The 26,784-nt window shown below is 39.7% G+C and overlaps 1 protein-coding gene across 3 annotated transcripts in view; it reads left to right on the top strand.

Moving 5' to 3' along the window:
* LOC133552244 (dmX-like protein 1) overlaps positions 1-26,784 on the top strand; it is a 110,770-nt gene that overhangs the window by 69,171 nt on the left and 14,815 nt on the right. For 2 of the 3 annotated variants that reach the window (XM_061899525.1, XM_061899524.1), the window contains exons 24-50: positions 429-598; positions 805-902; positions 994-1,159; positions 1,675-1,803; positions 2,026-2,152; positions 3,689-4,458; positions 4,525-4,632; positions 5,222-5,389; positions 5,969-6,160; positions 6,374-6,450; positions 13,022-13,143; positions 13,335-13,592; positions 13,709-13,917; positions 14,000-14,142; positions 14,306-14,391; positions 14,486-14,687; positions 16,973-17,090; positions 17,390-17,449; positions 18,673-18,759; positions 18,896-19,014; positions 20,144-20,291; positions 20,619-20,679; positions 22,249-22,376; positions 22,801-22,878; positions 23,141-23,232; positions 25,553-25,605; positions 25,682-25,899. In XM_061899525.1, coding sequence (XP_061755509.1) covers positions 429-598; positions 805-902; positions 994-1,159; positions 1,675-1,803; positions 2,026-2,152; positions 3,689-4,458; positions 4,525-4,632; positions 5,222-5,389; positions 5,969-6,160; positions 6,374-6,450; positions 13,022-13,143; positions 13,335-13,592; positions 13,709-13,917; positions 14,000-14,142; positions 14,306-14,391; positions 14,486-14,687; positions 16,973-17,090; positions 17,390-17,449; positions 18,673-18,759; positions 18,896-19,014; positions 20,144-20,291; positions 20,619-20,679; positions 22,249-22,376; positions 22,801-22,878; positions 23,141-23,232; positions 25,553-25,605; positions 25,682-25,899 — 4,187 coding nt within the window. The remainder of the gene's footprint in view (positions 1-428; positions 599-804; positions 903-993; positions 1,160-1,674; positions 1,804-2,025; positions 2,153-3,688; positions 4,459-4,524; positions 4,633-5,221; positions 5,390-5,968; positions 6,161-6,373; positions 6,451-13,021; positions 13,144-13,334; positions 13,593-13,708; positions 13,918-13,999; positions 14,143-14,305; positions 14,392-14,485; positions 14,688-16,972; positions 17,091-17,389; positions 17,450-18,672; positions 18,760-18,895; positions 19,015-20,143; positions 20,292-20,618; positions 20,680-22,248; positions 22,377-22,800; positions 22,879-23,140; positions 23,233-25,552; positions 25,606-25,681; positions 25,900-26,784) is intronic. The other variant, XM_061899526.1, reaches the window with a different exon arrangement.

Here is a 26,784-nt window from a genome sequence, read left to right as displayed (position 1 = left end):
GTTTTAATTGCTTTTCTGGACTCCTAGGCACTCATTGTTTTCCTTTGAATGCCCTTACAAGGTTTAATTATTCTCTTAACTAGCAGGATTTCTTTTGACTTCTTCTTCTCCTTGGGCCTCTGAACAGTTACTGCTTAGAGTTAGAGGTGAATGAAAGCTGGGAAGTAAAGTTACTGAAGGCCTGTGTTGTAAACTCTGAACATAAAACTGTTATTGAGAAATGAGGGCAAGACACCATTTATCAGCCTTAACTACCACGGTAAAATTACCCTTGAACCGGGCACTACACTCTACAGCTGTAAAAGTAAAAAATCAAGTGTTGTGGCTGTACAGTATGTAACCTTTGCTCATCTGTACTCAATGTACCTTGAAATACAGCAACTTGCTTTGATTGAACGAAACACAATTTTTTTTTCTTTCTGGTACAGGCCTCTCAACGTGTCACTTTGCCTGGGCTTTCCACTCTGAAGCTGAAGAGGAGCTGCTTCACGTGCTACCCCCCCTCCAGAAAGGGGAGCCCACTTGGCCTGAGCTACGCTCTATGGGTGTTGGATGGTGGCTGAGGAGCACCAACAAACTTCGCAAATGCATTGAAAGGGTGAGAAGATGGCCATTATTATTTAAATTGTATAGTTGTTGCTGCTGTTATATTGATTTTAGTATTTGTGGAGGGAACAGGGCTTGGCTATGAACTACATCCAATAAACAAAGATAATCCACAACATTACACTAAAATGGAATATGGAATATATACTTAGAAGAGAATAGAAGGATTTGACCCCAGTGTTTCCTTTTCTATATCAGGTTGCTAAGGCCTCCTTTCAGAGAAGTAATGATCCTCTGGATGCTGCCATATTTTACCTCGCAATGAAAAAGAAGGCGGTGGTTTGGGGACTGTACAGGTAACATTTCTGTAATTGTATTCACCCCATGTTATCCTTTATTTGGGACGGATGAGATGCGATTCTTTTTTTTTTAATTCTTATTTTCCAGAGCTCAGAAGAATTCCAAAATGACAGAATTTTTCCACAACAATTTCAGTGAAGACCGATGGCGAAAAGCAGCACTGAAAAATGCATTCTCTCTGCTGGGGAAGCAGCGATTTCATCATTCGGCAGCATTTTTCCTATTAGCTGGCTCCCTGAAGGATGCAGTGGAGGCAAGTGGATCATAAGACTTATAAGGAAGTGTGGCTATGAGTAGGATGACTACAAATGTGTTTGGCTTTAAGCTGGCAAATACCTACATATCTCAGCTGCAATATTGAGAGAGGCGTAGGCATCTTAATCATATTTTCTTTTTAATTGTGAATTTGTGTAGTTTTGGTTCTTACATTAGTATTTTATTTTCTGCACATCAGACATTAACACATAAAAGGCACACTGCTCTTGCTTAACCTTTATTCATGAAGGTTATTTCTGTTGACAATGTCCCCGAAGCAATGAGTCATTTTTTTAATCTGCATAAGTAACTGGTGCTTTATGGAAATTATGTTCATCCAGGCGAAGAGCTATCATTGGTTTAGCTTAGTTTCTTTGCCTGGGAGGGTGTCTCATTGAAATGCATCTCACACCTCCGTAGTAAGAACAAGTACAAAACTGCACCTTATTTTACCTTTTGAGTGTGCGTTGGGACACAAATCCCAACATTTCTTTTGCCTTATTTTATTTTCAGGTGTGTGTAGAGAAACTGCAGGACCTTCAACTAGCTCTTGTGATATCCAGACTTTACGAGTCAGAGTTTGAGACGGCATCCACTTACAAAAAGATCCTCCAGAGACATGTGCTGGGACACGATAAACAGGTGCGAGGTTCAATGTCACAGGCTCCAGGAGGCTCTTGTTTTTTTCCACTGGAAGATAAAGCATAATTCGATAAAAGGAAGCAGGTGTTGTTTTGATCCTCGCATGCACCTTTTGACAAGTTTGGCACAGAGATGCAAACAAGTCTCGTGACAACCACAAAGCATTGTCTTGCTATCCTAACTTTTTGAATTATATTAAATTTTAGCTTTGCATATCTGCAGATACAGATGCATCAAGATCCATTCTTGCGGAGCATGGCCCACTGGGTCATGGAGGACTACAGCAAAGCCCTGGACACTCTGCTGGAGCAGACTGCCAATAAAACCAAGTCTGGGGCCACTGATGCTAGTAGGTCAACTATTTTCCCCGGCTAATTGGCTTTAAGATTGCATTTATTTTTAGCTCTACAAGAAAACATACCAGTGTATGGCACTAGCTATTTGTCATTTTGCAGTGACATGACATGGTCAACATGAGCCAGCCCTATTGATGAGTGTTGAATTTGTATTAATTGACCAATAAATGGTAGTTCCTCATATCTACTAAACTGAGCATTTGACTACAGTATTGTGTTTAAAACTGGACGTATTAACAAATTATTTTTTATTTACATTTTAAAGTAATTAAGACAAAATGGGGTGTAAGTATTTGCTTAAGAGAAGCTGGTGATTCGCACTCAACCGCTTTTTAAAGGACGACATTAAGTTAGAAATGAGTGTTATGTTTTGGTTGTTTCAAAGCATTTAAGTGTAATATAAATGTTTTTATTTTTATCTGAATATAGCTCATCAGCATATTGCTGGGTATTGTGGCCAAATCGCTCAATTGACAAAGATAAGACCTTCTGAAGGAAAGTTCTATGGTCAGATGAAACAAAAATGTAGCTGTTTGGCCACAACACCCAGCAATATGTTTGGAGGAGAAAAGGTGAGGCCTTTAATCCCACAAAAAACATTCCTACCGTCAAGCATGTTGGTGGTAGTATTCCTACAGTCAAGCATGTTGTAGTATTATGCTCTAGGTCTGTTTTGCTGCCAATGGAACTGGTGTTTTAAATAGGACAATGAGAAAGGAGGATTACCTCCAAATTCTTAGGGACGACCTCAAATCATCAGCCCCGAGATTGGGTCTTGGGTGTAGTTGGGTGTTCCAACAGGACAATGACCCGAACACACGTGAAAAGTGGTAAAGCCTTCCCCAAGTCCTCACTTAAATGCGTGGACAATGCTGAAGAAACAAGTCCATGTCAGAAAACCAACACATTTAGCTGAACTGCCCCAAGTTTGTCAAGAGGAGTGGTCAAAAATTCAACCACAAGCTTGCCAGAAGCTTATGGGTGGCTACCCAAAGCGCCTTATTGCAGTTAAACTTGCCAAGAGACATGTAACCAAATATTAACATTGCTGTATGTATACTTTTGACCCAGCAGATTTGGTCACATTTTCAGTAGACCCATAATAAATTCATAAAAGAACCAAACTTCATGAATGTTTTTTGTGAACCAACAAGTATGTGCTCCAATCACTCTATTACAAAAACATAAGAGTTGTAGAAATTATTGGAAACTCAAGACAGCCATGACATTATGTTCTTTACAAGTGTATGTTGAGTTTTGATCGCGACTGTAAATACATATTCTGAATAAATACATAAGAAGTCTTAAAGTTAACTAATATGAATCATGCAGATATCTTAGCCATACTAAGGTCAGATCCCTTTGCGACGCAGTTCATAGGGTGCATGTCAACGTTGACATTTAAGACAAAATGTGAAAGACTTAAATTATACAGTGAGGTTCTTTTGGATTTTGCAACATAATTTTTTATATTCCGGTTTTGTGGACCCTAAACAATTAATGGCTTTCCTGTTGTGTGTGTTCAACAGGTTTCTTGGCCGTGTCCTCAAATAATGCTGAGGTTTTTAACTTCTACACCTACCTCTGTACCCACCCTCTCCTCCTCCGTCGACATTTTGGCTCCTCTGATAAGGCCAAAGTCGCTCTGACCGCTGAGGGTCGCAGGGCTGATTCCATTAGCCTTGAAGAGAGAAGACTGTTTTTCACTGCTGCATACGCGCACTTGCAAGCTGGCTGCCCAATGCTGGCACTCGAAGTCCTTTCCAAGATGCCCAAAGTCCGCAAAAGCACCAACCAGGAGGCGGACGACCTCAGCACTAGTAGTAAAAACAGGCTAACATCAGAGCCGGACTGGTCTGAGTGTGCACTGAATGGCTATGAGTCGGGTGGGGACAGCATATCTAACAGCCAGTCGGATTCACTTTTGAGTTTTGACTGGAGCCAGCCATCAATGACGCTTCCAGATGAGACTCTGGAACTGAAGTGGGACAGCGACAAAGATGACGAAGACAATGAAAATGATGAAGGAGAAACTAAAAATAATCAAAATGTCAGATCTGCAGACAACGTGTTTCATGATACGCAGGACACCTTGCTGCCTCTAATAGAGGCCATAACAGAGGAGGATAATGTGGACAGCAGCAATTTCATTGACCCTTCTGATGACATCTTGGTAGCCCAGCTGAAGTTTACTACATGCTTGAAGATTTTGACCAATGAGCTCAGGACACTATCAACAGGGTATGAACTGGATGGAGGAAAGCTACGTTACCAGCTTTACCAATGGCTTGAAAGAGAGGTAACGCACATACTTTTGTGAAGTGTTTTTTAAACCAAACGCTGAAGCATGTGATCGTCTTTGCAGGTGGTGACCCTTCAGCACTGTTGCAATTACAAGCCTTGTCTTCCAGAAGTGCCTGTCCAAGACGATGCACTTGTGTCTGGATTGGTGGAGAATGAACTGGTGGATGTGGTAATTTGTCGATTCTGCGTTTCTGATATGTTCATTAGGTGGAAATTATTCTTGTTACATGTATTAAAACACAGGCACAGTGCATCATTAAAGTTACCCTACACGAAACATGCTGCAGTCATTAGTACGGACTATTTAACATTTTAATCTTATCACCTTAAGCATCTAATCAGACTTCTCTGACATCATCTAACATTTCTATTCTGCTCACAACCTATATGGGAGTAATTGGGGTTTGTTATGACACACTGTGATGTATTAAACCAGCGTTATGATCCTCAATTCTTTTATTTCTGAGGTATATTTGCCCTCTCCACCATGAAATATTATACCCACACACAGCTGCAGAGTGTAGAGAGTGCTCATACTGTGTTTCTATTGTTGAACAGATTTATTATGTATATTATATTTTTATTTTTTAAATACATTTTATTTTGTTGTCGAACGGATGTATATTATATTTTAACTTGTTAAATACAAGTTATTTTATTACTGAACTGATTGTAGTTTTATTTTTCAATTTACATACATTTTGCGGGCCTAATAGCTCATCAAATTTAAAAAAAGTACTTTTTTTTTTTTTTTCCAGGCAACGAGTTCCTCTAGTGACAGTCAAAGGAGCAGGAGACATTGGCTGAAAAGTAACCAGTCCTTACTGAGAATGTTCCTAAGCTACTGCAGCTTGCACGGCTCCCATGGTGGGGGACTGGCCTCTGTTCGCATGGAGCTAATTTTATTACTTCAAGAATCTCACCAGGTAATTTTGCCTTGATTCTAACTTGACTTTATTTGACTGAACATATTTACAAGTGCTACCTATTTCTTTATGAAAGACAAAATGCATCAACCCATCAAACACAAATAAACAGCTAGGCCTACTCATTAGACATTGTCACCTCCTTAATGACATCTTGAAGCTGCTGAATGGAAGTTTCAGTCAGAAGGAAAACAGATGCAAGTGCTTTCTACTTTCTTGCTTTTGCAACCAAGGAATTAAAAGCAATTCATGGCAATGGTGGTCCTGTAGCCGTTTTTATTATTTTTGTTGTCGAAGAAACTACAGTGCTTTGTGACTACAGTCATCGAGTGTGGAGATTTGGATAAGGAATCTGGTAACTTAATGAGATTAATCAAGCGGGAACAAGATTATAGTCTTGTGGTACCTTTTACCACACAATGTCATTTACGATCATGGAGTAAACAGATTTTGTGTTTTTTTTCTAATTCTCTTCACACAAATGAATGAAAACAACACCATTTTTTCTAAGCATCCTGTCTTGTGAGGACTATGGAGAAGGAATTTTGCAATATAATTTTCTGTGTAATGCCTCCACAGGACAACTGCACTTCGTCAGCTGTGACAACATGCTCACAGCACACGTCCATCCCTCTCCTGATGGCGTGCACTGCCAACGTGAAGACAGTGGTGGCCAATCCTATCGTCCACCTGACCAACCTGACTCAGGACATCCTGCAGACTATCAACTCGCTCAACTCTCCTCCACATCCTGATGTTGTTAACAATGAGGTGCGTGAGCTTTTAAGCTTTTATTTGCACTAGTTTAATGGTCACTAATTATGGCGTGGCTTACCACCATGATGTGTGAATGTGGAGTGAATAATGGTGGGCTCTCACTTCTCTGTGAGCGCTTTCAGTGTCTAGTGTCTAGAAAAGCACTATATAAATGCATTATTATTATTATCATTAATTGTAGTAAAATTTTGGTATATCTCTTTTCAGATATATGTGATGCACACACTGGCTGCCTCTTTGTCCGCCTGCATATACCAGTGTCTCTGTGATGGACACTCGCAAAGGTAAGCTTGAGCAACTGCTGTGGTAAAAAAATCCATCCATCCATTTTCTACCACTTATTCACTTTGGAGTCGCGGGTGGCGCTGGTGCCTATCTCAGCTACAATCGGGCGGAAGGCGTTGTACACCCTGGACAAGTCGCCATCTCATTCCCAGTTTGGAAAACACATTTTAACCATACATATTCATGAAAGTAAAAAAGCTTTTCCATAGTTAGTCTGCGGCCATCATAAAACCTCTATTAATTGCACAGGTGTTTTAATTGTTTCATAGGTTCTCGAATACAGCATGTGCAAAGTGCACACGTGTAAACATGTGCTGTGGCCATCATAAAACCTCTATTAATTGCACAGGTGTTTTAATTGTTTCATAGGTTCTCGAATACAGCATGTGCAAAGTGCACACGTGTAAACATGTGCTAACCATGTTTTAGAATAATTTATCTTTCATAACATACAGGGGTCTATGTAAACTTGATTGACTGATCCAGTTGAGGGTAGCAGCATCTTTCCGAGCAACCTCTTGAATTCTTAAGGTGTCTTCAAGTGATCCGTAACTTTGATATAACTTTTAAATTGTGCGTCATATTGGACTCAGCAATGACACCGTTGTCACTGAGTTATTGGGCTAACAGTTTTCCTGAAAATATTTTTTTTTCTCCATTCTGCTAGAAGATTTATTGGCACAGAACAAAAATAAATAAGGGTAAGGGGCATCTTATTTCCATTTGATTAAGAGGTTTTTTTTTTATAGTGTGACTTAAAAAAAAATGTGAATAGTTTGTTTTGATGCTGCTATTTGTCAGTGGAGACCTTAAATTCCTAATTAGATTTGTGGCTGATGGGAGGAAACTTTTTCATTTAAGATGCTAATGTACAATGTGACCCAATCTTTTTTTTTTTTTTTTTTTTTTTTTTTGTCCTGTCCAGCTTCTCAGGCAAATCATATAGTTGATGTAGGTGCCCATATCGGCTGTTCAGATTTACTTTAAAAAAGAGAAGTGTAGGATACTTCTCTTGTTGCCTTATTTGAATTTGACTTTATTAAATGTATTTATATTATCATTTGGTGCAGCCGGGCTGGAGCAGGAGGGGATAGAAAGAGAAAAAAAAAGGAAGACAGAGGCGGAAATTGTGGGGATAAGAGGGGGATTAGACAGAGAGACAAATACAACAATAACAACAACAACAATAGAACACCAGCACATACAATATGTACGAATATGATCTTAAAAGTGATAGCAAATAAGCAGTTAGTGAAATAAGTAATAATATAGTAATGACAATGAGCATTTTTACACTAAAACTGGAACAATACAAATACCAATAGAAAAAGCGCTATTGATCATGAACAAAACCTATAGTTAACCTCTATTATCAACAATACAGTTGTTCAAATGCAACAATACGTATACATAATGATAGCTAGAAAAATAATTTAAAAAAATAAAATAAATGAAATTTAAAAAAAAAGGAATACCGAAAGATGAAAGGGAAGAGAGAGAGGGGACCTATATTAATCTTGTAGATTGTTATAGCAACATTGGGTTAAGCTTTGTCAATATGCCATGTGTTACCCAATCATTTTTAACTACATCTCCTAACTCCAACTGTGGGAGCACCAAATCTTTCTTTCAAATTATTAAACATTTGTCTTACAGCAGTGCCGCTGTGTAAATTTCTGTCATGTTTTTTTATGTTGTACAGACGCAATTTAACGTATGCTTGACCAGGCTGGTACTCTTAATGCTGTAAGCTCTTTGAGCCTGGATATATTTTTAAAAGATAAGAGAGAAAAACTCATTATTTTTTTAAAGGCAGCTCTCCAAACATTGCTAACTCACCGTGTACAACATTCCAAACTATGTAATTAATTGAGGACTTGGGTTTTTTATATCCCTTGTCTATCATAGACTTTATACACACACAAACCATCTCTGTCATACTATTGGGAGGTAAAGAGTCTGACTAAATGAGAAGGTCTATTTCTAATTTATCATGGTCTTTGTAATGGTAATGGGGATATGAAATAAACCATTCTTGGCCTTTGAGGTTTGATGAAACCATGCTTCTGTTTTCTCCTTCAGAGCGTGTGAGTGAGCAAGACAGAGTAGGAGATGGTGTGAATTTTTTAAAAGTGTTGCGTGCCTTGAGTGTTGACAGCCTTCTGTCTGTGTTGTTGTTGACTCCACTCATGTGACCTTTAGTGTACTTGACCGTGGGAATCAAGAAGATTCACATAAATATATAGAGGCTTGTGGCCTTGTGGTTAGAGTGTCCGCCCTGAGATAGGTAGGTTGTGTGTTCAAACCCCGGCTGAGTCATACTAAAGACTATAAAAATGTAACCCATTACCTCCCTGCTGGGCACTCAGCATCAAGAGTTAGAATTGAGGGTTAAATCACCAAAAATGATTCCCGGGCGCGGCCACCGCTGCTGCTCACTGCTCCCCTCAACAAGGGGATGGGTCAAATGCAGAGGACAAATTTCACCACATCTAGTGTGTGTGTGACAACAATTGGTACTTTAACTTCAACTTAACTTTGAGAGTAAATTCCTGGATGTTGAAGAACTAATAGTCTTCAAGGATGTTACCAGTAAAGTACTTTCTTTTAAATCTGTTTGTTGGTTTAAACAACAAAAAACACCTAATTGTATACAGACCTGTCTCAGCTTTTACATTTAAATGCATCTGGATTGTTGGATCTGCATTTAGATTGCTTGCAAATATATAATCTGGATCATATAGGGGGAACCAGTTTTGACATTACAAACTCAGATCAATAAGTATAATGATTTTGTTTGACTGTTACACTATAGCTTTGGTGTAATGCATGCATCACACCATAGTTATACAGTAAAGTTAACTTTTTATTTTCCTTCAGGGAATATAAATTGGGAAAACATTTACAATGATTTTATCTTCTTTTTGAAGGTTTATTGTTATCTCCCCCCAAAAATAGTTTGTGTTTTAGATATAAGTACAAATAATTTGTGTTTTAGATATAAGTACAAATGTGACCCCAACTGTATAAGACTGTAAAACAAGGATTTTTTTTCAGGATAGTTTTTTTTTTTACATTCTGTCTCTATTAAAAACATCATCAAAGTTATGTACTGTCCATTAGTGTGAACTTCAAAATGAACACAATCAGCAGGGGATCAGTTACTTCTTTCCCCCACTATAAATACATTTTTAAATCTCAAGTACCCCCAGTGATATAATGACAATAACAAACAAACATCAAAAGTCTGGAGTTTAAGTCATAAAAACGGTTTTGGCATTTGGTTTTTTAGCATTCTAATTTGTAAAAATCGTTTCGTTCTAGGTGGGAAGCAATGCAACTATTGGTAGCAATCAGTTATGCTTCTAAATCACTTTAGATTGCATCCAAAAATCGCCAAAAGTACTTATTTACGTTCCGTAACCTGTATAGTAACCAAGCATTGTTATTTTGAGAGCGGACACTGAGGACGTCTTTCTAGCATAGTAAGACATGCATGCTATGGTGTTAGCCGCAAGTTAGCATCTGCGTCAGCTGCTGAATGGCTTTTGAGTTTGTCATGCACAACATAATATGACAGGACACCAATCTGTACTGACTGAAAAACTTAACAATCATTTTACAGTATCTGTAAACTATTAACCCACATTTCATGTTTTCTTTGGCAGTGTAGTTATTGTTAGTTATAGTGACGAACTCGATTGATAGTTGTCTGTTTGGTCAAGCTGGTCGGGGCGTTTTTTCCCGGTTTATTTTGGGTAAGCACGTCATTTATGTGGGCATAGCTTTACTCCAAGTTCCACATTTGCAGCGTCAAGTCACTCTGGTCCTGAGTCTCTTGGCTTCTGTCTGCGCTAACGTTTCACCCTCACTTCATGCTCACTTTTATGACCAGCAGTTAATCCTCGGTATATTCAGGTCCAAAAAGAAAAGATTGTGTATCCTCGTTTGTCAAAGACTTACCATCATTGTTGTCTGTTACTAAGTCTGCCATGATTAAAACACACACTTGTTGCCAAAAAGTCAGATGTGCGTTGTTATAAGAATGGAAATAAATACGCTGAGAAAAAATAAGTTTGGGTATTGCTTAAAATGATAAAATTATGGTAAATATTGTACATATTACATGTTGTTTTGGACATGTCTGTTACTACATTATACATGTATATACTTGCAGCGTATATATAAAATATTGATGGAAAGTTTTGAAGTGGTTTTTAGAGAGCTTGAGAGGCTACAATGGTGACTCCCATTAACCGCATCTTGCAAGCGTTTTTTTTAATCATTTTTAGAATCCCCCCTCCAAAAAAGACGTGTGTTATTCTTAATACTTGTAAAAGATGGACAAAACTCCCCAAAAAGTGAAGTTCCCCTTTAAGCGCAAAAATAATGACTAAAGGGATGAAGCTGTATTTTCATTTGCACTTTAATTTTTTTGACAGTTTATTTAACAAAACGTCATATTAATATCATTAATTTAATTATAATGTGTTTATTTTAGCAGTGCTTAATTGTATGTGAATCTATTTTCAAGCAACTGTTGTGAGTCCCTTATTTTTGGTTAATAATTATTTTTGTAATCAGCCTCGATGATAATAATTGTGAATAACAGATGGTTTCGTATTTTTTGACCAAATGTATCCTGTTCATCTGTAAGTAGGTTAGATCGAATTATTGAACTGTATTAAAATCAAGAGTAAGATTATGTAAGATTACTATTAAAGTGTTAATATTTGAGTGGAAAAGTTCGGTCTCAAGTTCAAAATAGTTAAGAACAACTGGAATAGAAAATAAAGCTTTTATTGTCCTTGTACATCAACAAAATATGCTGAAGCACAGCAAAATTACCACACCTCTGTCAGTGTGTATGTCTGATACATAAAACAAATGCAAATTTACAAAAAAAACCCACAATAAAGTAAATACAAAATCATGCTAATAAAAATCACCTAAGCAAAAACCAACACATTTCATTGTCAGGGTTTCCCGCAGCGCTCTGTTGTTAAGGCGGCCGCCTTAATAACGAAGAGCCACCACCTAAACTTACCTGTATGTCTTAACAAGCTGCTACGATTCTTACTGCCTCTGTCAGTACGTTTCTGCAGAACACAGCATTGTCCCACCCACAGAACCATCTGAATGGTTACACGCAGAGCGGTAACAGCCAATAAGCAGTGCGTATTCAGAGCGCATGGAGTCAGTGCTCCCGCGGTGTGGTGAGCAGAAAAGTGTTAAGCATGGTAAGCATAAGGTAGCAGACTCTCCCCAAATTATAATAAACACCTCCCAGTCAACTACTAGTAACATCACTATGAGCTTGTTGACAATCTAGAAACATAAGCGGCAGCTCAGCTCGCAGTCCTTGAGGTGAAGGTTAATTAGCTTTTAGCGTAACATTATGTCACTGTGCGGTGCGTGTGCGTGTGTGCGTGTGTGCGTGTGTGTGTGTGTGTGCATGTGTGCGTTATGGACCGCAAAGCCCTGTCTGTCTGAGGGAAAGATAAGCATTATTGACCTACAATAAACAAATAAGTTATTTCACTTTACCTTTTTTTGTGTTGATTGAGCTGTGTTGAAGCAGCAAAATACATTATGTTAATTGAAGAGTTTCCTGAAGCTGTCTCTGATAGTTGATATAATAATGTAACTGCATCATAAAGCCTACATGAACTCCATGGTGTTCAGGGATGAATATTCTCTTCCATTGATATTGTACTATTTTTTCAGCTATATTTACATTAATCATTAGTAATGTAGCAGCCTAGTTTTGAATGGCAGGTTCCCTTTTATCACATGTTGATACAATTATAACATTTACATAATTAAAATGAACTACAGGCTTCCCAAATGCTGTAATAAATTAAGTATGATGAGTTGAGCATATGTCAGCATATGGCCCCACTTTTAACTCTTTTTTTTTTCAAACACTTATTGCAAACGCTTATTCACAGTAAGTCATTATTTTGACTTAGTAAGTCATTACTTTGTCATTATTTTGAATTAGTAAACTACTAAGTCCAAATATTGACTTACTAAGTCATAATAATGACATACTTAGTATCTTAGCTAAGTAACTAGGACTGTTTTGTGTTTTGTTTTGGCTTTACAGAATAAATATCGAGATATACATCGTATATTGCCATTCAGCATACAGAGCGGAAAACACAACCAAAGATTGTAGGCTTCTTCACGCGACGACGCCAGCCTACTTCACCACAGCCTATTGCCCCCCAGGGCTGTGGTGGCAGCGATGAGATGGAGACTTGATGGTGGTGACAGGCCAAATTCCACTGTTCCTTACACCCACCCACACCCTTCCCCGTCCGTCTGCCTGTCCTGGGCCACGCACCCCTTCCCCCTGGAGAGAAACCACCTTAACTACCACATTTTCTGGGGAAAACACTGATTGTGTTGCTATTGAGTCGCGTTACTATTTCTTCACTCCCTTTTAGTGTATCCCACCCATTATCACGGTTCAATGCCATTTTCTTAGACTTTTTAATATTGCATTTCACGTGTAACAAATTGTATCTTACTTGAACATTGTTTCCCCTGGTTCCTCTGTCACAGTCACATGAACAACTTTACGGGGATGGTGTATCAGAGCGTTTTGCTCTCTCAGAAGCAGCCAGCAAAAAACACTAGCGTGGATGAGTCTGTTCAGCCAAACACTTCTCCTGCACAGTGGCCAGGTAACTAAGAGTTCGCATGTCTGTCATATTTGTAATTAATGAACTCCAGTAACATGCATCCCACCAACATTAAGGCCTTTTTGGAAAATAAACCCCATAAGGTGTATTTCTTTAAAGTCTTACTGAAAGCAATTATTGTTCTAACTTTTCCCTTTACCTACCCTGGCGACCTCCCCCGGAACGCTCCGCAGGTATAGCCTCCATGATCCGTCTGTTGGGCTCAGCAGGTGAGGAGAGTCAGCCGAGCCTCGCCGTGCTGCTCTGTGAGATCCTGACGGCTGTTTACCTCAGTCTGTTTGTTCACGGCATGGCCACTCACTCCAGCAATGAGCTCTTTCGCATTGTGGCCCACCCTCTGAGCAGCAAGCTATGGTTGACTGTTTTTGGAGGAGGCGCAAGAACTCCCGTCACCGAGAAAGCTAACAGTCCAACAAACACACCCCCACCAGGTAAGTGAGGATGATTGAAATGTCTAGTATTGTGTTTGTAAACAATAATTTTGTGATGTATCAATCACAACTTTGTGCCATGGTGTTGCTGTACTGTTATCGTTTTTTCCCCATAGTTTCACCAGGTGTAGACACCACCGAAAGAAAAGCCAGACGATTCCGGCTGCTGTCATCACGCAGCGCATCGAGGGAAGAGTCCAGTACAGAGAGGGACCCCCCTTCCAGTCCCAAGGCAGAGCATGTTGTAGACCAGGAAGCCACTTCCATTTTCAAAGAATGTTTTGTTCCCCCGAAGCTCAGCATTTGGGATTACTTCATCGCTAAGGTATCCTTGTGTAATAATATAACCCAACATATTTTTTCATACAGAACAATTCCTTATGATGCACATGATCATGTTCTTCTAGCCATTCCTGCCACCATTAGAAAACAGAGTTGAATACGATTCAGAAGAGAGTCATGACAGCAAAGATGAAGAGGAGGATGAATATGATGATATATTTGATCCGAATTCCCCTCAAAAAGAGCATACTAACTACAATTCATACAGGTGGATATTGTTGCAAGCACCTGAACAATTAAATTAGGCATTGCTTTTGTGTATGTTGTCTATAGAGATTAAATGCAAACTTTATAGCCCTGATATTTATGAAGGTAGCGGAAACCACTGTTAAAATTCATATTGACTTTGTAATGTTGGCCATTTCTTCCAGTTGGTGTTTAATGCGCTTGGCAATGGTTCAGCTGGTATTATTCAACCTCAAGTCATTCTACCCGATGGCAGGATATGATCTATTGGGTCAGTACTCTTTGGCTCGAGCAGAACATCCAGGAAGCTGCAGTGTTGCCATATTGTCACGCTCTTGCCATCTGTTTAATTCCACTTTGCACAGACCTCCCTGTGGGCTCCCCGTTGTGTCACAGTGTGCTGAAGACGTTACAACGTTGGGAGCAGGTGCTGCAGAAAAGACTGGAGATATTTGGTGGGCCCCCATCGAAATACATCTCCACACACATTCAGGAAGAAGCGGTCACGCCCGGCCCTGCCATTCTAAGGCACAAGGCCCTGTTTGAAGCATCTAATACACCATTCAGGTACTTGCATGTGTGTACGTATTCATATTGTCTGAGAATACATACAATACCATAGATTGCAGTACATTGCTGCAACTAATAGAGGTGTTGTTGATTACGTCTCAACGTAAAAAATATATAACGGCAGCTGTGATGAGTTAAACTACCGCAGAACTTAATTGTAAATCTAAATGTTGGTATAGTGATGCAGTGTTCCCCATAAGTAACGATGTGAATATAAATATTGGGCTTCAGCCTTGACACAACTCCATATTTTAGCGAAGGTTTAGACACTTTACAAACAATATAAAGTGATATCTGTATATCAAAATAAGATAACAAGGGGGTGACGGATCAACTATCTATGTACTACAAAAAGTCAAAACAACAATCTGTTGTATGCTCTGCTCTGACAACAAGTGCACACACACTAGTTACTATGTTAGATTAGATTAGATTAGATAGTACTTTATTTATTCCGTCACGAGAGTTCCTTCAGGAAAATTGACATTTTCAGCACAATCCCATTCAAGATTAGACAAACATTACAGGGAGACAGAAGAGGATCGCTGACGGGTCTGCCGGCTTCCAGCGCCCCTTACAAAAAAGATGAGATACAGGTAAACAAGGGGGGGGGGGAATGGGAGAAAAAAATAAAAGTTTAAAATAAAATAAAAAAAATCAGTCTTAGCCTGGGCCCTGAAGAGGGGGTGCAGACTGAGGCCAAGGGAAAAAAACAACAACTCATAGCCATAGAACACATCCCTCTTACATGTGTGTAAGAGGGAAACATCAAAGAACACAAAGGACATACATTAAAGACATTAAAGCAGCAGATACAACCAGACACTCCTCATACAGCTATGAATAAAAAGTAAAAGAAACATATCCACTGTGGTGGCCTCTGCGGTGTTCCACGCCATCGTCCGCTGGGGTGGAGGGAGCATGGCCAGAGACAGGAGCAGACCCAACAAAGCAACCAAGACAGCCGACTCCACTCTCGGCCAGTGTCCAGTCCGCATGGATGAGCGAGGATACGTCCAAGGTGACTGAGGTGTCTGACACCTGCTCACCCAGCCAAGACACCGCGAAGACTCTCCGTCCCAGCGCTCATTGTTAGCTCTGCAGCCCTGTCCCCTCATCCGCATCTCCTCCGGTCCCTCCAAACCGACTCCGGTGTGGCAAAGACCCTGCAGCTGGTCTCCATGGCCAAAAGGCTCCCGGGAGGCAGATCCAGAAGTCCACAAAAAAAGCACCACAGAGGTCACGAAACTGCCACCCCTTGTCACACAGTCCCAAAGCGTCCCGGACCAAAAGGCAAGAAAATATAATAACACATGAAAACAAGAGGGAAACACAAAAGGATGACACAAAAGCACAGAGCTCCTGCCAACAGCAGCCACTACAGCAGCGCCATCTTGGGAAAAAAAACAAAAAAAAAAACCCTCTGACAAACAAAATCACAAAAATCCTTAACTTCAACAACCATGTTGCTACACTATTAAACATTTAGAAAAGTAAAATAAACATACATTAATATCGGCAGAGAACAGGTGAAAGGAGCAGAAAGAGAGGGAAGATGAAGGGTGCCGTGGAGGGGAAGAGAGGAGCCCTACGGGCCTGCGTGTTTGTCCTTTGGAAGAGCAATGGGCCGCTATAGAAAGAGAGAAGAAATGCTATCTTCTCTGCTGTGATATAATTATGTTCTGGCATATTTTCCTAGAAAAGACCAGCTTTTTCACAATTAAAACTTATTGTGGTTATTTACTGTACTGTATTGTGGTTATGCTTGAGAGTGCCATGAATGTACTCCTCGCAAATACTGAAGTATTGAGATGGGACTTCTCCTGCAGAGCAAGTGAAATTTAAGGCTGCACGCTTCCCAACATCGTTTTCCCTGCTTTCATGCCTACAAGCCTTCGTCCACAGAGACATGGTTCGCACACAGAGGCATATTTTGTGCTTAATCTAAAAGTTTGTAAATCGAAAAGCTTGCATAAAGACGGGTTTGTAAATCGAAGTTCCAGTGATTTCTTTCGAGTTGCATTATTCTGTTCAGTCATGGAAGCAGGACTTCAGAACATTAAGATATTGGTTTCACACATTCCATTAAAATAGTTCCTCTGTCCTTGCGGGAAGAAACAATATGTCTGATTGATGTGTCATGCCCCCAAGCACAACATTGAATATTTATGGAACAAAACAGCAATAATTTATTTTTGTTAAGCCTTCAGTGAGCCGATAGAGCCGACGTGGGAGCAACAAAGTTGATAAGCTGTGAGTTTTATTGTCGTTTTATCCTCCAGGACAAGCCACCATTCAGCGCTGCCTGTCAAGCGTCTTTGGCAGTTCCTGGTAAAGCAGGATGAAGTGCAGGAAACGTTTATCAAAAACATTTTCACCAGGAAACAAGAGGCAAGCGAGGTAAATGTTGCATGATTGTTGCACAGCTGAAATTGTATATTTTCAAGGAATAACACCTTCAAATTTATATTTAACCACTCTATACCTGTCATTATTGCTTTGAAAAAACTCCTTTAATGTGCGTTGTTTGTATTGTAGCTGCATGGCAATATATTAATTTCATTCAGATAATTGCAGCCTGTTTGATTAACACCACAATAATTAATTTTCTGTGTGTGTTTGTCTGCATGGTCCCACCCCTTCCTGTGTGTGTGTGTGGGTATATTTCCTCTTTGTCATGCTACCTCCAAAAACATTAGTCTGTTGAGGACCAGACTGGTATGAAATGTTCAGGGATGGACGAGACAGGAAATCATCAGGTACTGCTGCTACAGTTTATACCGTGAATAAGATATTGTGTCCTGAAGCCATCTTGTATGGAACAAAATTATGTAAATTCATGTATGTGTGGCTTGCTGTGTTAAAGTTGATCATCTTCATCTTTTGTTTTCAGTGTTTTTATTTGGAGTTTTATTTCCCTCAATTACACATTTTGCTCTCAGATGAAGTCGAGCAATATACTAGCAGACTGGTATATGCGTGTATGCTTTAAAACCTTTTGAAATTCAGTTTAATATCATCACAGTTCAAAAGTGTGGGTGAGTAGTGCAAAGTTAATTTAGGCTTATATGCATGAACATCCAATGGCCTATTTTCCCCCTATGCAGTAGAATAAAACTAAGATTGCCTGTCACCTCACTGTGATGTGAACAGAACTGTATTGATTCATTCTCAACCACACAAAATAGGTCCAGTGTTCATGACTGGTCTGCATTTTAAGTATAGATCCTAAATTGCACCATACACTGAGTCTCCTAACTGTACACATACAACCTCGCAGCTGCGGCCTTTAGTACATTGTTAATTGTCAGTCTTTCATAGGGCTGGCCTATGAAGCTGAATAGATTTGGGATTCACGAACCCACACTGTCGCAGTCAATCAGCATCCCACAGAGATAATGCGCCGTGCGTAAATGGCAAACCACCATATTTAGATTTCTGCGAGTCAAGTTGCTCTTTATCTCATCCGACAGAGAGAGGCCCAGCCATTTCCTCTTGAATAAATGCTCTAAAGACTTTTGATTTAATCTCCTGCTCCGAGGGTAATCACATTTTGAATGGTTGTGAAATAGCAATGTAACAGTCACCTCAATGGCTTTGCTTTTGTGCTCATTGCTCATTGCTGCTGCGCTCCTGCTGTCTCGTGACACAAGCCTGGTTATGTTGCTTGCCCGGGGTTAGTAGTGCGGCCCAATGAACTCCCACATGTCCTGTCATAACCCCTCGAGGCACGACAAACGGCCACATAAATACTCTGACAGCATGTACGGTGTTGGACACTAAGAAGCGGGCTCATGCTTTGGCTGCTGGCACGTCAGCTGTAATCTTAGAAAGAGAAAACAAAAATAATTTGACACTTTATTTATCCTGTCAGGTCACTGGCTTTGTAGTTGGAAGGGAAATGCATTTGAGGTTATGGCTGCTATTTGCCCTAAAGAAATCTGGAAAGTTGTGGTGATTGTATGTGTTTGCATGTGTGCAGACTGAGTCAGATCTGGGCTGCTCAGCAAGCAAGGCGCGCATCATTCACAAGGAGTCAGACATCATCACAGCCTTTGCCATCAACAAGGTACAACTCCTTACACTGCACACATGTCACAAAAGTCAATTGTGTGTTACTAAAAACATAAAAAACAGAACCAAAGCAACCATCCTGGTCTCTTGTAGTACTTATATCCACTCACTCTCTTGTGTGTGTCTTTTAGGCAAATCGTAATTGCTTAGTCATGGCCTCTACACATGACATTCAGGAGTTAGATGTGTCATCCATCTTGGCCACACAGATCTTGACATGGATCGATGATGAGGAGGTTGAAACTAAAGGGTAAGCTAAGGGTTGCTTTTGGTCAGATAAAGGCTGGATTGTTGCCATTTGGGCAAAAGGCCTGTTTTTGCCCGCTACAATGTCCCTACACAGGATAATGTATTTCCTCAAATAGTGGTCTACTCTTAAATAGATGACACAATTAATCGCCGGGTAATTCGACCACTTTTATTAAGTTTATTTTCTAGTCAAAGCTTATATTTACGTGTTGGAGTTAATTTACACAACACAAACCGCCTACAGATCAGACATGGTCTGCATTCAGAGCAAAAGCACTGCTTTCTGTGAATGATGATGAATATATTAGACATAAAAATAGTAAATACTGTCATTCCATAAGTTGTCGACGGAATAGGTGTGCACTTGTGAGTGCAATAGTTAAGGCTAAATTAGGAAGAACAAGGTATAAATCATAAACAACACACAATCATTAGCGGTAATGTGGTAAAAATTATCATTTAATGTTGAAAGTATCATTTAATGTTGAAAATAGAGCTGTCCTTTAATACAACTTCCATCCATCCATTTTCTGCCGCTTGTCGCTTTTGGGGTGGCAGGGGGAGCTGGAGCCTAGCTCAGCTGCATTCGGGCGTAAGGCGGAGTACACCCTGGACAAGTCAGCACCTCATCGCAGCGCCACTATAATACAACTTATATAAGTTAACTGTATATTGTATTTATTATCATACACAATGTAGTATGTTTTTTTATCAACCGTGGACATTTTACTTAAAAAGTGTGGTTTATGCTTTTATGGTTGTGTACCCAGAAAGGTGCCTAGAAATAAAAGTTGTTCTAACAACATAATGTTCAAGTATCATTATTACTTTTGGGAAATGTATTTAGAACTTTATTATTATTTAATATTTTATTGCATTTGTACAACAAATATATGCATTACCTCTAAATGACTTTTTGCAGTTCAGTAAGTACTTTTCAGTTGTGTCGCAATATGTTGAAACAGTGTTCTACTGGATTCTCCGGAAAAGCAGTCTGTTCTAAACGTCTCTTTCACGTTCTCTGTGGATGCCTAGTATCCAACTTCTCTTTTGGCCTAGTTACTGTTAACCCTTTAAGATCAAACTACCTTGATGTCTTCTCATCTACCTAATTGTTATTCTCGCTGCAGAGTGGGAACTGATGACTTCCTGGTGGTTCATGCCCGTGATGACTTTGCCTCACTCCACGGCACCACGCCATACACTCACAGCATCCCTGGCACGCCTATCAACATGCCGTGGCTGGGAGGCCATCAGACAGGCCGAGGAGCTTCTGTTGTGAGTTCCAAAGACTATTTATTTTGTTGTGTTTGAAAATAGTTGCAATTCATTTGTCGAAGCACTAGTACTGCTATACAGTTCTGTATTTCTTAGTTTACTGGTTTCTGCTAGGGTAGTGACTGTTGCATCTACATTGTACCATAGCCAACATAAATGGATTATAGAAACACATCACTGACAAAGAGTACATAAACACAGTCAACCATGTGATATGTGTGTGAAGGGCAATAGCATACTAAAAAAAAAAGCCGTTTACCTCAATACATTTCTGCATTGTCTCATTAGTATCTCCTCCTCCGGCTCATTTTCACCTTCCTCTTGCAGATGATCAAAAGAAATATCAACAATGTGAGAAGAATGACCTCCCATCCCACGCTGCCGTACTGTAAGTACAAATTTGTCTGTCCAAAGATGAGTGCTTTTAAAGGGGAACATTATCACCAGACCTATGTAAGCGTCAATATATACCTTGATGTTCCAGAAAAAAGACCATATATTTTTTAACCGATTTCCGAACTCTAAATGGGTGAATTTGGGCGAATTAAACGCCTTTCTATTATTCGCACTCGGAGCATAGGTAGTCAATCCGACATTTTCTCAAACACCAAGTCAAATCAGCTCTGTTATTTTCCGTTTTTTCGATTGTTTTAACCTTGGAGACATCATGCCTCGTCGGTGGGTTGTCGGAGGGTGTAACAACACGATCAGGGACGGATTCAAGTAGACTTACGTGGAGTGTGCATAGGTTAGCACGGCATGCCAACATGCTATTAAGGCTAGCTTTATTTACATTTGTACATGCAAATTTAATTCCACAAATTTGATGTACACCCACATTTAATGCCAAACAAACACTTACCAATCGACTGATTTAAGTTGCTCCAGTGTCACAAGATGCGAAAGTCCCGATCGTTTGGTCTGCACATTTTACCGGCAATGCTAATGCAGACATGCCCAGAGATGTATGGATATCCTGCAGATGCATTTCCAACGATAAAGTCAACAAAATCACAAAGGTGAGTTTTGTTGATGTTATTGACTTATGTGCTAATCAGACATATTTGGTCGCGGCATGACTGCCAGCTAATCGATGCTAACATGCTATTTAGGCTAGCTGTATGTACATTTGTAGCTATATTGGCATCCAGCCTTTCTTTGCACCCACATTTAATGCCGAACAAACACTTACCAATCGACGAATTTAAGTTGCTCCAGTGTCACGACATGCGAAAGTCCAGATCGTTTGGTCTGCACATTTTACCGGAGATGCAAAGGCAGACATGGCACAGAGATGTATGGATATGCTGCGACCCTCAATCGTTGGTTAGAAGGCGATCGCCGAATAGCGTCAATAGCTATACGCTCAATAGCTTCAGTTTCTTCTTCAATTTCGTTTTTGCTATCGGCCTCCACACTCCAACCATCCGTTTCAATACATGCGTAATCTGTTGAATCGCTTAAGCCGCTGAAATCCGAGTCTGAATCTGAGCTAATGTCGCTATATCTTGCTGTGCTATCCGCCATGTTGTTTGTATTGGCATCACTGGATGACGTCACAGGAAAATGGATGGTGGCTTCACAGATAGCAAAAATCAGGCACTTTAAAGCCTTCTTTCTGGATATTCCATGATGGGAAAACATTTTGAAAAAATAAATAAAATAAGCCACTGGGAACTGATTTTTATTGGTTTTAACCCTTCTGAAATTGTGTTAATGTTCCCCTTTAAATATAAATAATTTGTACCAAGAGATCGTTTTATGGTGTAGTGGGCTGCTCTCAACTTCTACAATAGGCAACACATCTCTTGAAGTCTACAGTATATTGGAAATGAAAAGTACCAGCTCTCATGTAATACTGTCCAACTTGCCATAATGTCATCACTGTACATCAAATAGTTTGAGAGCAAAGAAAAGTCGGAAGTCTCATTTATTTCCTATCTTGTTTCTTTTTCAGACTTGACTGGGGCTCAAGATGGAAGCGTGAGGATGTTTGAGTGGGGTCACTCTCAACAGATCATCTGCTTCAGAAGTCCAGGCAACTCTAGAGTGACCAGGATACGCTTCAACCACCAAGGAAATAAGGTTACAAAGCCATATCTACGACAAACTATTTTTAGCTTGGCTGTCACAAGTGCGCTGTGATCCGAGCCTGTCACACTGAGCAATATTTTTGCACATATTCTCCCAACTTATGCATGGCCAGCACGAAGCACAGCAGGAAAATTTGGCTTCAGCACACATTGTTGTTCAGCCGGGTGCACTCGCCTCCAGCTAATCATTTCCTTAGATGGTGCCTACTCGTACCCATCATCGTCTCCTGGGATGGTCCCCGTCAAAGAAAACAACAGACACTTTAAAAATTTGCTAACATTCCCAACAATTACATAAGCGTCGCTGTGTCACCTAAAGGGGGCAATGCGTCTCTCCAAGTGTGCCGTTACAGCCTGCTGCAAAACAAAGGAACATTCTAACTTGGCTCTAACCAAGTGGTTGCTGTTTTGTGCAGTTTGGAATTGTGGATGCTGATGGCGGTTTGAGTCTCTGGCAGACCCACACAAATGGAGCCGCTCCCAAGCCCTATCTGGTATGCATACAAACCAGCTTGCTTAGTCATGTGCTTGTCTTTTTCCTTTTCTAAGATTTGTCTTATCCGTTTTGGGTCAAAAACCCTCTGGTAATGTCTTACCCCCACCCCTTCATTTTTTTCCGTTCCACTCGTGTTTTCTTTGTATTTACTGTTCTGCTGCTCTCGATTACTGTCACTGCTACTAAGCATTGTGTGTGTGTGTGTCTCTGTATGTGTGTGTGCGTGCGTGTGCGTGTGTGTGTGCGCGTGCGTGCCCCAGACGCTGCAGTGCCACAACAAGACTGCTCATGATTTTGTCTTTGTGGGCTCCTCTTCCCTCATCGCCACTGCGGGTCTGTCCACAGACAACCGGTAATAAATTCTACACAATTGTATACAGTGGAACCTCTAGGCTACTGTACACTGCCTTTTGGGACAAGTGTTAACCTATAAATGTTCAATATTTATAAATGTTTTCTCCATTAGGAATAATGTCAAGCTGTACCCATAGTAAAGCATTTATTAAAATAACTTCTTCCTACAAGTGTAACAGAAGTTACTAATGCAAAAACAATAATAAATTGTGCAGTCACCCAAACTTTAAATACACATTTTGTGCATTCGGAAAATTTTCACCGCGCTTCACTTTTTCCACATTTTGTTATGTTACTGACTTATTTCAAAATGGAATAAATCATTTTTTGTCCTCAAAATTCTACAGAAAATACCCCATCATGACAATGTGAAAATTATTTTTTATTTTTTTATTCAGAACATTTATTAAAAACAAAAAATGAAACAAGTCACAGTATTCACAGCATTTTATGATGCACATTTGGCAGCAATTAAAGCCTTAAGTCTTTTTGAATCCAATGCCACAAGCTTGGCACACCTATTTTTGGGCAGCTTTGCCCATTCCTCTTTGCACATTCCTTTTTGCAGCCCCTCTCAAGCTCCATGAGGTTGGACGAGAAGCATTGGTTTTAATCCAGGATGTCTCTATACATTGTTGCCATTATTCTTTCTTCAGGTATTGGCCTGGTGATGAGCGTTGCCTGGTTTTACTCCAAACATGATGTTCGGCATTCACACCATGGACTTTAATCTTTTTCTCTTCAGACCAGAAAAGTGTGTTGTTTATGGTCTGAGAGTCTTTCAGGCGCATGTTGGCAAAGTTTCTACTATGAAATGGCTTACATCTGGTCACTATACCATACAGGCCCGATTGGTGGATTGCTGCAGAGATAGTTGTCCTTCTGAAAGATTCTCCTCTCCACAGAGGAAGGCTGTAGCTCTGACGGAGTGACCATTGGGTTCTTTGTCACCTCCTTGACTAGATTAAGATATGCAACAATGTACAGAGACATCCTGGATGAAAACCAACGCTTCCCATCTAATCTGACGAAGTTTGAGAGGTGCTGCCAGTACTACCAGTCTGTGGTTGCCAGTGTTATGTTCTACATGGTAGTGTGCTAGGGAGGCAGTACATCAAAGAAGGACAGCTCCAGACTGAAGAAACTGATCTGGCGGGCCGGCTCGGAATGCAACTGGACTCACTCATGATGCCAGTCACCCTCTGCATACTCTTATCAGTAGCCAGAGGAGCCTGTTCAGTGCTAGACTGTTTCATCCCAAGTGCAGGACTAATAGACTAAAAAACTCCTTTGTCACACACCCCATCAGACTATACAACTCCTCTCTTGGGGGCAGGGGGGTACTAGGATGACAGGGGATGAAAAACAATACTGAAATGAACTGCAATGAAAAACAGTTCAATAACAGTACGATACTTTTTCATAACATGGTCACTACTGCCTAGTTTATCTTGTTATATTCTTATTTTTACTGTTATATTTTTATTGTTATTGTTGCTTTTTATTTTTAATCTTATTGTAATACTTTCTATTTTATTTCCATTTAAACCCCCATGATTTACTTTTTACTTTTTAAAAAGTTGATCTCAATTCTGTACACTGCTGTTGGAATTTTAATTTTCCTGAGGGAACTCTCCAGAAGGAATCAATAAAGTACTATCTATCAATCTATCTATGAAATTGGAATCCGCGAAACTGCCTAATGATAGTTGTGTCAAGCTTGTGATATCGTATTCAAAAATACTTTTTAATGCTATTATACGACAAATTTAAATGGAAAAAATATACAGTTTTCGCGTTGTCATAATGGGATATTGTGAGTAGAATTTTGAGGACCAAAATGTATTTATTCAATTTTGGAAAATGGCAAAAAATGTGGAAAAAGTGAAGCGCTGTGAATACTTTCCGGATGCACTGTAATTTACAATTGATGTACAGAAGGAGTTTACTGCTTATCCTCAGGAGGTGAATCATTATATGTACTGTTTAAATCATTTTGTAATTATTGTGGGCTTAGAATTATTTTACTGAGCAGCCAGAAAAGAAAGAGAGAGATGGAATGCAATTTACTTACACCACAATAACTAGTATTGTTTAATTTTATGTTTTCATAATTTTGTTCCTTGTCGCAACTCATACTCTTCTGTGGTAGCGTAAAATAAGACATACTGCAAGCTATATCTTTCAGTAAGAAATTGGTTAAATGTTGTAGTTTTTTTTTTACTTTTGAGTTTCCACAATATATTCAATTGAATCCTCAAGTTTTAGTTAAATTGCAAGAAAAAACAACAAGTTTTGCTTTATTTGCCACCCTACAGGAATGTGTGTTTGTGGGACACTCTGGTCACTCCCGCTAACAGCCTCGCCTACGGTGAGATTCCACCACTCACGATATATTTTAATTACAAGAGAGATAGAGCTTTTATCTTTTTTATTTTTTTCTTCAGCCTTTTGCTGTCACGAGTCCGGTGCCACCGTGCTTTTAATGGCGCCAAGGCACCAGCTGCTCATCACGGGCGGGAGAAAGGGCTGGATCAGCGTCCTGGAGCTCCCTCACCGACACCAACGCCAGAGCTTCCAGGCCCACGACTCGCCTGTCAAAGCACTGGCCGTCGACCCGACTGAAGACTGCTTTATCAGCGGTTCCGCTGAAGGCAGCATTAAGGTACCTTGTTTTTTTACTTCCACCTGTTTTTCTTCCTTACGGTTTTGTTGGTTTGTAGAATACATTTGGAGTATCTGACAAAGATGAGGAAACCCTCAAGATTTTAGGAATTATTCTGAACACATTGTTCTTTTGTTGTTGCTCTCAAATAATAATTTCCATTTTTACATATCAAATTTAGCCTGTCATAATCAAGGATTAGGTTATAATACAATATAATAGTTTATTGACATTATATAACATGCCTCATGATTATTTTTGTCACTCTTGGTCTGTGATTTAAGACAAATAAAATCATTAGTAAATACTGAAAACAATACAATGGCTAAAAGTACACAGATAAGACATGTAGCAGGTAAAACACATTGTTAAAGAAACAAAAATTGTGACAATTTGTTACAAAATTTAGTCATTTAACTAGCATTAGTTTGCGCTATGTGGACGGTTTGGACTCTGCTAACATTTGGCATCAAGCCAACCAGCTGTGTGCTCATCTATGTATCTATATGGGCACAAAAGGGGTCCCGAAACTCATTTTGCCTGTCTGGAATATTTTTACTTAAATGATTACCTAAATCTGAAGCACAGGTGGTCTTAGCACCTTTGCCGAAGCATATTTTAAAGCACTGCTTGTAGTGTGGAGCCTCCATTTTTAAATGTCTCCGTAATCGATAGTTTTGAAGGCCAAATAGTTCCATATTGCGCTTCACACACCCTCTTTATTAACCAGTAGAAATGCCTTTATTTGCCAATTTTTCTCTCCTTACTGTTTCTGCTTGTGCGCTCTGTAAGTGTTTAAGCGCTGACACACTCAACATGCTCTTCGGCTCAACAACGTCACTGCAGCACAGCAGCATGCAGATGAAAATAAAATACCGGTATTTT

Source organism: Nerophis ophidion, linkage group LG01, assembly GCF_033978795.1.
Source record: "Nerophis ophidion isolate RoL-2023_Sa linkage group LG01, RoL_Noph_v1.0, whole genome shotgun sequence".
NCBI classification, from domain to species: domain Eukaryota; kingdom Metazoa; phylum Chordata; class Actinopteri; order Syngnathiformes; family Syngnathidae; genus Nerophis; species Nerophis ophidion.
Note: the sequence above shows the minus strand (reverse complement) of the source record. Positions and strands in the feature narration are given on the sequence as shown.